Genomic DNA, 10594 nt, shown 5'->3' with positions numbered 1-10594 from the left:
AAGTTACGATGGCATTCACAGTCAGCCACGCCTCTAAACACCTTGGCGCATAGCAGATCTATTTAACCAATTGATGATAGGTATGCAGATATAACCAGAGTAAACCAGATGTTACATGTTTCTTTCCTAGTTCTAATCATTGCGTCGATTAAATACGTCAAGTTTTGCATCGCTCATGCTGCTGTGGAATAATCGATCGAACACGACCCCCAAAATATCGTGAATGTCGGCGGCAATAAAGTTTGGGGGCGATAGCAGTGTTCATTTCGAGGTATCCACCACCGACCTTCCTAATTCGACCAAACATGCGAGGATGTACCACGCATCATTGATTGTCCCCGTCTTTGGAAGAATACGAGGTTGTGGTATGAGCTCTTCAATTGGTGGGCTTATAGAAATGACTCGATGCCGTGGTCTTCCTCGTCTCACAGGCTTAATCAAGCTTTCAAGCCTCAGCGATGTAGATTGCCGGGCGATCGGAAATCTACAACACCTACCCGATACTACCTAGGTTAGTGGCTACCCTGATATTGAAACACAAAAGGACCTCGAGATAATCTGAGCAAATTGCAGATTCATATCGCCATCCTTATCGTGAATCACGCCTTGGACTCGGCCGACACCTCATTGCCGAGAGCGCTCAACTGATTACACGAGAGAACGTTTGACAGGCAGGTCCTACTTATCATAGCCTTCGCTCTGTATCGTTTTTCCTATTTTCTTGCGTACTTTGTCTTTCATGTTGCAACCACCACACTCTCTTACTTGTTTTCATTATGAAGTTCGCACTGCAGGCTTTGGCTATTGCCGCCGCCCTGGCTACGCCAGGACTGGCGGTTTTGAAGCCCGGATCAGCTACGAAGATCACACCTCCTCCGAGCCATGGCTTCATCATTGAGTTGGAGCCAACCGCTGCCTCTATCAATGGTCGAGCTGCCGATGGCATTGAAGTTGATGCTCATTCTGCGTTCCATCGCCGAGCTGAAGACGTGCTGGACTATTCGGTCCGACATGAATTCAGAAACCCGGAATATTTCTATGGACTCTCGATCAACGCCAAAAATGATACGGACATCACCACTCTTTTGGCTTTGCCGCAAGTCAAACAGGTCTGGCCCAACCGATACTATGAACGCCCCGCCCCTGTGATTCACGGCAGAAGCTCCAAAGCTCCCAATGAATACGTTCCGGTCGGAGTCCAGCCTATTCATTTGCGAGACGTTGCGCAAGTTGCGACAGTGAACGGGACCAGCGATGTTCTTTCTAGCCTGAAGATGACAGGTGCCGATAAAGTTCACGGCCTAGGAGTTACTGGCAAAGGCGTCAAAATTGGAGTCTTGGATACTGGAGTTGATTATCGTCATCCAGCTCTCGGAGGCGGCTTTGGAGCTGGCTTCAAGGTTTCAGGAGGCTACGATCTGGTCGGGGATGATTTTGTGGGATACAACGATCCGGTGCCCGATGATGATCCGTTGACAACTTGTCTTGATGGAGGTCATGGAACTCATGTTGCTGGTAAGCTTAAATGTCTTCACAACACCGGACTTGGTGTCTGATACTGCACAGGAATCATCGCTGCTAGGGATCCTGACGGAGTTGGCTTTGGAATTGTCGGAGTCGCTCCTGACGCATCGTTGTATGCCTACCGAGTTTTGGGCTGCACCGGAGGCACGACCGATGACATCCTGATGCAGGGATTCGAAAAGGCAGCAAGCGATGGTGTCGATCTCATCAGCATGTCTATTGGAGAGACCGCTGTCTGGGAGACTGGGTCACCTTACGTTCCTCTTCTTGCAAAGATTCAAGCTCAAGGTATCGGCATGACAGTGGCTGCTGGCAACGAGGGAGATCAGGGTATCTATCTGTCTTCTGCTCCCGCCCAGGACGCCAGCGTTATCTCGGTCGGCTCTGTCAGCGACGTGGTCTTCACGACGATGTACAACGCTGTTGGCTCAGATGACTCAACGATCGAGTACGCTCGAGTGGTTCCTATCAATGCGTCCGCTCGTTACAATGTTTTTCACGCAGACGACGATCAACAGAACTGTGTGGACCAGGCATGGACTGACGCGATCGCTGCATTTCCAGAGAAGGACAATGTCATCGTACTGATTAGCTCAGGCAGCAGCTGTACTCTCGACCTTGACGTGCGCACCAATTCTTCTGGCTTCAAAAATGTCTGGGAGTGGTTGCCTGACACCAGCGACGTTGAAATCGACTCTCCGGGGGCTAACGGGGACGTGGACATTGTGAGAATCAAGAAGTCTGAGTCAGACAAGATCCTGGCAGGTATTGCAGAACAAGGAAGAAACTACACTTTGACTTTCAAAGACCAGAGCGTTCATCAAATCCCGCAACCAACCGGAAACACGACTTCATGGTTCTCAACTTTTGGTCCCACTATGGAGATGTCATTGAAGCCACAGGTTTCGGCACCGGGGGGCACTATTCTCAGCACCTGGGTCACTTCCAACGGTTGGGGCTATGCGATCATCTCTGGCACTTCGATGGCCACCCCTCAGTATGTTACTCTTCAACATGGTCTGGATATATGCTAACTGTTTCTCAGTCTTGCTGGATGCTATGCTCTTCTGAAGCAGAAGTTCCCTAGCCTCTCTCCGAAAGAGATTGCGAGACGCCTGCAATCATCCGCAACTCCTCTGAACCAGTACGAAGGGGGCGGAATCTTGACAACGGCGGCCCAACAAGGATCGGGTCTGGTCAATATTTTGAAGGCAGTCTCAACCGAGACAGTGTTTTCGACCACGGAGTTCAACCTTGGAGATACTGCCAAACCCGCCAAGCAGAACTTCACGATTGAGAATCAGTCTGCCCAGGCCAAGACGTACTCGATTGACCATCAGGGTGCCGCCGAAGTTGATGCACTCCCCAAGGCCAAGACTCTTGACGTCAACGATATGTTCTACTGGTCACTCAACTTCAACTCGATCTATGCCAACGTTTCCTTCAGCAAGAAATCTCTGACAATTCCCTCTGGCGGCAAAGCTACGGTCGAGTTCGAAATTCAACCTCCTGAAATTGACCCTAGCCTGCTGCCTGTGTACAGCGGCTTCATCACAATCACTGATGATGACGAAGAGTTCGTCCTTCCTTATATCGGTATCCCGTATGCCCGAAGCACTCAGCCGAATATTTATACGGGCGATGTCCCGAACCTATCGCCAGAGCTGCAGCCCCCAGCGGGAATCCCTACACTTCCCTTTATCAGTGCAGGGGATACTGGCGTTCGTAACAACGACAGGATGGTCTTCAACTTTCCGGCCAAGGACGTCCCAGAAAACGAGACACGTCCGGCTGACAACAACCCTATCATTACTCTCTTCATCAACCAGCCCTCCGCATACGTTCGCTTGGATGCTGTTCCTGTTGATCTTGCTTCGAATCCCGCCTACAACTTCACACCTTCATCTCTTGGTTACATTCCCGGAGGACCCTCGAACTCGACTTCCTTCACTAACACCACCACCCTGCAACCGCCTTTGGATCTCAACTCGCTCGACAACTTCGCTGGGGTCAAGAGCTACGGCCTGATTGGCTCTATGTACGGCGGTGACAAGCCTAAGTATACTACGTCAATCCTGTTCCGTGGCTACAGCGTTTACGGTACCGAATGGACTTGGGCCGAGGTCGAGTTGGCTAATGGAACTTTATACCAACTCCCTAATGCAGACTATCGTGTTCTTGTTCGAGCATTGAGATGGGGTGGAGATATCAACGACTCGAGCGATTATGACAGCTGGCTCAGCCCGGTCGTCAGGGTTAACATTACAGACCCTGGGTATCCCAACCCATGGAACTCAGTCTGAGTTGTCCACTCCCTCATGTCGATACATCCGGAAGCTCAATATGTTCATGTAATAGTAATTTTGTCCGTCATCAATTGGTTTCAGCAGCATGCGAGATTTTTCCGATTGTTGAATATAAACGGAGTCAAATGTCCATTCCAAGTCTTCTCTTCGGCAGACTTCTTTGATCCCATGATCATAGCCCCGTAATTCCGCACTTCCGCAAACCCGCGGTCTAATTCCGTCTGTGACGATCACTCCCCAACATCAGTACAATTCCGAACATTCGGAATTTCCGCCAATTGAACACGAGCTTGTCTGATTGGTCGAGTATCGGCTGAGGGAAACCCCGCAAACGCCGTTTTTTGGACAACTCTAAAAGGACGCTTTTGATCCCGACCGTATTTCTTTGATGCTCCAGGAGCCAGCCGCCAACCAAGCCACTTTGTTACCAGCACGATGCTGTCCTTCATGAGACCCCCTCACCCGCCACGTACAAATAGTGCGACCAACAATCCGATATTCTATGAGAATGGACGGTCGTCTGTTTCATTCTCCGCACCTGGATCGGAGTACATCATGACGCATCGTTTACCGCCGACAACCCAGGAGAATGGAGTATCCATAATACAGCCGCCGTTTCACTATCATATATACCAAGATGAATTCTTCCGGCTTCAATCTGGGAAAGGGAACTTTTTCCGAGGAGTGGACCCTAAGCCATTCGTCACCTTGTCGGATGAGCCCGATGGCCAAACAACAGCTTCCGTCAAAGCCGGCACCTATCACCGGTTCGAGAACGCAAGCAAGTCTGAGGATCTTGTTGTGGACATTCACTTGACACCGGAATCCTATGAAAATGAGCAAAGATTCTTCCGCAACTTCTTCGGATATTTAGACGACTGCAAAAGTGCTGGAATGCAACCCAGCGTCTTTCAGCTGTTTGTGTTCCTCCATAGTGCGGACACACCACTTGCCGTGCCGATTTCTTGGCAACCCTTCGGAAGAATTGCCAGTAGAATACTTCTGACTGCTGTGGCGTTTTGGGGACGTTGGATTCTGGGGTACAAGAAGACTTACGCGGAATATTACCGATCGGAAAAGCGCGAGTGACAGATCAACGAGACGGAGTATAACACACGGGCTCCCGGTGCATCCCGTACCTTCACGCGGAGAAAAGATTAAGTGCCAACACCTGTGTGTTGAATCGGAGAGGAATCAGAGTTTCAAGAAGAGAACAGGACAGTTTTGGGTGGCAGTCTAAAATTGAGAGATCAATCACAGTCGTAGTTGGCATTTTTCTCAGATAGTAGTTTGGCCTTCTGGCAATGTTTTCCTTCCGGTGCGCAGGTTGAACGCATTCCCTGCTGGGCAACCATTCGCATGAAATTCAGTTCCTCTTCCATGGCTTTTGTGCCTGCACCCATGGGACTAGCTGTCGGATAAAGAACTTCCAGCTGAACCTCGTTCTGATGAACCTGAGGATGATCTCTACTACCAGTCATCATAATCTCGAGGATATTTCCGTTGCCATACTGCTCTTCGGTAAGAAGTTTCATCATAGCATCAGCTAGATTCTCAGTTGATAAAGCAAGATCATTGACAGGGAGACGATCTCTGCAAAATTCCTGGTCGAACAAGGGAGTCTAGACCAGTTAGATCAGGAAATTAGCAATTGCGCAAAGTTGGTTGTTTATCCTTCGGATATAACAGCATCATAATAAGCGACATACTCTTGTTGGCCCTGGGCAGATCACCGAGCTCCTAATACCAACAAGCTCCTTCAAACCTTGCAATGATTTGACCACACTCAGGATGGCAGCCTTGCTCGCAAAGTAGAATGGTGTCTGGATTGAGTGGATGTAACCTCCCATGCTAGAAACCCAGAGCAGGTTGCCTTCTCTGTCCCTGTTTTGCAGCCAATAGTCCACCGCCATCTGTGCTAGGCGGATGGGACCTATGGTATTGACATTGAAAATGTGGTATGATCCCACTGTAGCGTCGACAGGGTCTCTGGACTGTGGAGAAATCCCCGGCGGGTTCCAAAAGGATGACCAAGGAGGCTCAAAAATGCCTGCATTGTTGATGACTATATTGACACGACCGAAGGTGTCCACTGATGTTGTCCAGAGCGAAGTTAAATCAGACCAGTTGGTTATGTCTGTCTTGTGAAAGACAGCTGAGGGGTGAACGGCGTCAGCTGGTGGATGGGGAAACTTGGAAATAGTATCCGTAGCTTCTCCACGTAGATTCAAGCCTGCAAAAATCACTGAGCAGCCGTGCGCAAGAAGTCTTTGGGCAATGTCGAGGCCGATTCCTATCAGGCAACAGGGAGTTTGTATCAGTATACTTGAATGCTTGAAGGCTTGGGAATACATGTCTGAACCAACGCCTCAACGAAGAGAGGATCCATACTGACCTGATCCTGCGCCGGTGACCAATGCAACTTTGCCTCCGACATCGTATCCGATACCCATATCGAAGAGGGACAATGTCGGACGTATAGAAGCACGTGTTGACATTAGTCCTTTGTGCTGAAGGAATAGAAAGGAAAAGAATCTGCCGCCTTGGTCAAGTCCAAGCAGTTTTATAAGATTTCTGTGCAGTAATTGCTGCAGAGAGCAAGGATTCTCAGTCGGAGACGTCCACAAGAAGGTACTTACACCGGCATGGCGCATTCAAATGCCACGACAACATGCAGGCCTCCAACAGAATCTTAGGCTATCAAGCGAAATCAAGCGAATCAGGAGCAAGACCCAAAAAACACCCCTGAAGTTAGCACTCTAGTGAGTGGATCCAACATGCAACCGAACGTCGGCCCATCCAGACGGAAGAAAAACGATCATTACCATCATGGCTGTGCCCTCAGGATTGAAAAGAATGAGAAAGATGTGACTGCGCTTGTGACGGGCCCGCAATAGTTCTGCAAACTTATTTTATTTGCGTTGTAATTGGATTTAAAAACATAGAAAATTGACTTGGACGCCGAGGTTGGCCCACATTGCCAGCTGGGGATTTGCCCATCACAATCTTGAGATGCCCTACCGGATTATGGACCTAATCATACATAATGAAAACCAAAGTTAAGCTAGAAGTTTCATAGAACATGAGCGGCAGTCAGAAAGATAGAGAATATTGAAATCACGACGCTGACTGCTGTATCTACAGTGGTCAAGTAATATTGCAAGTAACAAGCTTTATGCAACAAATCAAAGGTTGCCCGATTACACAACCGAACTTGGAGCCTGCTGACACGGCGATCAACATTCAACTGGCAAATATAGATAGTTATGGTTTTTCTGAAAGGAAAAGTGCTGAATGGTGTTACGCTCGAGAGGTGAGAGGTGAGGCATATCAAGAGATGAAACACACGATACAGAGCTCGTCACAGTGAAGGGCACGAACAGGTAAAAGAAAGGAGACGGTTATATTTAGTCCATAGAGATCAATTGTCTAATACACAAAGAATGCCCAGAGGTTTGGCAATAGACCAAGATTCTTCGGCAATAAAGGTCGCACAGCAGACTTGAGGTATCGTCAGCCCCAGCCAGTTTCCTATGCGACTTTCAATCCGGCAAAGATATTCCCAAACATAGCCCGCCAGAGATCAAGCATATAGAATTTTCTTGCAGCCCACAGTCCATCTCCAGCTTTGGGAAATACCTTGGTTGCATGTCTGACATATGTTGAGGTGAGACTCATGACAGGCTTGGGCTTCATGTTGTTGGCATCCGCAGTATACGGTGTAACGGAGTGGATGCCATTCGATCTCATGCTCCGCCAAAGACGAACCAGGTATGAACTTGTAGCTTCGGCACCCAAAGTCCAAGATGCATTGGCATATCCGAACACATATGCCAAGTTGGGCACGTCTTGGAGCATGCAGCCCTTGAACCCGAACTTCTGGTTCGGATCCACGGGGTTTCCGTTGACAGAAAGGGAGATCGCGCCAGCGAACCGTATTTTGAGCCCAGTTGCGGTGATAATGATGTCTGGCTTGAGAATTCTTCCAGACTTCAACACAATTTCGTTGTTGGTCACCACGTCAATGATGTCGGTTACGACGTCTGCCTTCCCAGAGCGTAACGCCGCGAAGAAATCAGCGTCTGGACACACACAAAGACGTTGCTGCCAGGGGTTGTATCTGGGACTGAAGTTCGGATCCATAGGAATTGAAGGGGGCAGCTCCTTGGCAGCGCGTCCCAGTAAAGCTTTCCGTGCTGACTGAGGGAATAGCTGACAATAGTAATAAAGCAGGTAACCGAGCAAGATGAATTGAACTCTCAGAATTCGGCTTGAGATACTCCTTGGAAGTACAGACAGCATTAGCCTGCTGGGAAGGCTCTTCTGGGTTGGCAGCCCCGTAATGTAGGTTGGGCTTCGCTGAAGCATTGTCGTTCGACTGGCCTCCGTGGCCATGTTTGGTAGCAATGTCACCGCAGTCGCTCCACTTCCAATGATGACCACGTGCTTGTTCCGGTAATCAAGATCTTCGGGCCAGAACTGTGGATGAACGACTGGGCCTGTGAAGTTTTTGATGCCAGGGATCTCCGCAGCCAGCGGTTGCTCATAATCGTAGTAACCGGTACCTAGGACGACGAAACGGGCCTTGAAACAATTGATCTTTTCACCGTGCCCAGTTGTTTGTAATTTCCATAGCGACTCTGATGACTGCCAGTCTGCCGAGATGACTTGGTGGTGAAACTTGATATTTTTGTCGATACCATACTTCGACACCGACTCGTGCAGGTAAGACATGATGGATGGGCCGCTGGCTAGAGGGTCGTCGCCTTTCCATGGATTCCATGAGAACCCGAAGGTATAGATATCGGAATCTGATCGTATTCCAGGGTAGCGAAAGAGATCCCAGGTTCCGCCAATTTCGCCACGCCCTTCGAGAATGGCGTATGAAGCCCCTGGAGGCCCGTGGGCCTGGAGGTAGTATGCTGTGTTGATACCAGATATGCCGGCACCGATGATGATGACGTCAAAGATATCGCCCGCAGTGGCGAGCTCTGCTTTACTAAGAGCGGCATCCATGACTCTTTTGTTGGGAAATTGCACCGGACGAATAAAGTCTGCGTAGGGAGGAATTAGATGGACCTTTTGATCACCAACTTGGGTTTATATACTCGATTAACGTTGCTGGAAGCACTCGATAATGGGAAACGTCGGAGCAGACTTGGACACGTGCAACGGCTCATGTACATTGGAATTTCATCCTGCAGCCTCGGGTTTCAGCACCCCAGCAAGCTGGAGATGGGACGACTTCCTGAACGGGACAATAGTCTCCGGTAAACCGCCTGCGTCGGAAGCGGGGCTACTGGCACTGTCGGAAACTCCGTGCCATTTCTTCGGGCTTTGAAGTCCGCCAAGCTCCGCTGGCCTTTCATTGCCAGTGAGTCTTGGAAGAAAACTCATCGGCTTGATTCAGCATCGTGTTGACTGTTGCTCCGTCCCACAACACCGGCGTGAGACAGTAAACTTGGTTTACGTCAATGATGCGCAATTACCCTGCATAACCAGGAAACTGCCGGAATGTACAGAAGTGACGGAAACTTCCCATACGTTGGTGTTTGAAAAATATCTGTCGCATAGTGAAAACCCGTCACGATGTAACTCCGTCCGCGCATGCAACATGCACAACTGGGCAGGAGACTTCTTGCTTCGCTCTCTTTTCAATCAATATCCCCCCTTTTGTTCCAGCTGAGGCCGCACACGTACACTTCAAGGGAATGTGAGGTGTTCCGTTGCTCCGTGCATATGGGAATCTCCGGCAACCGCGGACGCCGTTATGATACATCATACACGGCACCACGGCGAGGTCCAGCCGCAACCTGTCTTGGCGATAGCCTGGTATGTTCATAGAATCCCGCCCTCATTTGGGTAATAGTTCTCGCCTTCATGCTTTGGAGCAAATGCTGAAAAACAAGGGTCTAAAAATATTTCAGCCGGAAGCTGTCAAAGCGCCTCACATCGGACTGCCCAAGGTGACGATGGACGGCCGAGGTGCCTCGGCCACTTCTCCGGGCGGGGCTTTAGAGAAGCGACTTAACGCATTATTCGTTTTGCCGCGACTCGCATTAGTCGCATTCGCATTTGTTTTACCCCGACCGTGTTTTGCCGCTCAGATGACAACCCCGCTCCAGCTTTTTATCTTTTTTCAATACCAGTAGCCGAAATGACCAGAACCCATCCGTAAGCGCAGACTACAAGCCTGATATGCCCCGAACAGCCTGCGACGTCTGCTACGATAAGAAAGAAAAGTGCGTCTTTGATGGAGATTCCACCTTCTGCAAGTTTTGCGTTGCACACAAGCAGCCATGTCGACTCACTAGGCCAGAGCGACGCATGGGGCGTCCCCCGGTGGTCAAGAATCTACCCCATGGGCACAGCGGGATCATACTAGGTCTTGACATACCCTCGAGTCACAAACCGAGCTACCCCAGACCTCAGAATAACAAACAAAGCATTCAATTCCAAAGTCCCCGCGACCTTGGACTGGAGCAGGGAAATCTGAACCCTCTTGTGTTGTTGCACAGCTCGGCGAATAAGCATCATCTTCTCAACGCCCTCACAGACCGACAGATATTCTACACCTTTCATCGAAACTTCATGATCGGTCCCAGTTTTGCCGAGTCATTTAGACTATCCATTCAGACGATACTCCCCTGTTCGAACATCAGCCTACTGAAGGCATACGATGCCGTATTTGCGGTGTGGGATGATGTTGGTCAAAGAGTTAAACCACCCGAGGAGATAGATCTATCCGAGGGCAGAGACTGTTT

The 10594-nt window shown here is 49.6% G+C and overlaps 1 protein-coding gene across 1 annotated transcript; it reads left to right on the top strand.

Annotated features, from left to right (window-relative positions):
• Positions 1-776: 776 nt before the first annotated feature.
• COL26b_014383 (uncharacterized protein) lies at positions 777-3827 on the top strand (the record flags this gene model as incomplete). Its single annotated transcript, XM_053186955.1, has 3 exons — positions 777-1515; positions 1567-2521; positions 2570-3827. The coding sequence occupies 3 exons, from the start codon at positions 777-779 to the stop codon at positions 3825-3827; spliced, it is 2952 nt and encodes a 983-aa protein (XP_053029101.1).
• Between the last annotated feature and the right edge of the window lie 6767 nt (positions 3828-10594).

Source organism: Colletotrichum chrysophilum (genome assembly GCF_026319265.1).
Source record: "Colletotrichum chrysophilum strain AFK26 chromosome Unknown scaffold_357, whole genome shotgun sequence".
NCBI lineage: Eukaryota > Fungi > Ascomycota > Sordariomycetes > Glomerellales > Glomerellaceae > Colletotrichum > Colletotrichum chrysophilum.
Note: the sequence above shows the minus strand (reverse complement) of the source record. Positions and strands in the feature narration are given on the sequence as shown.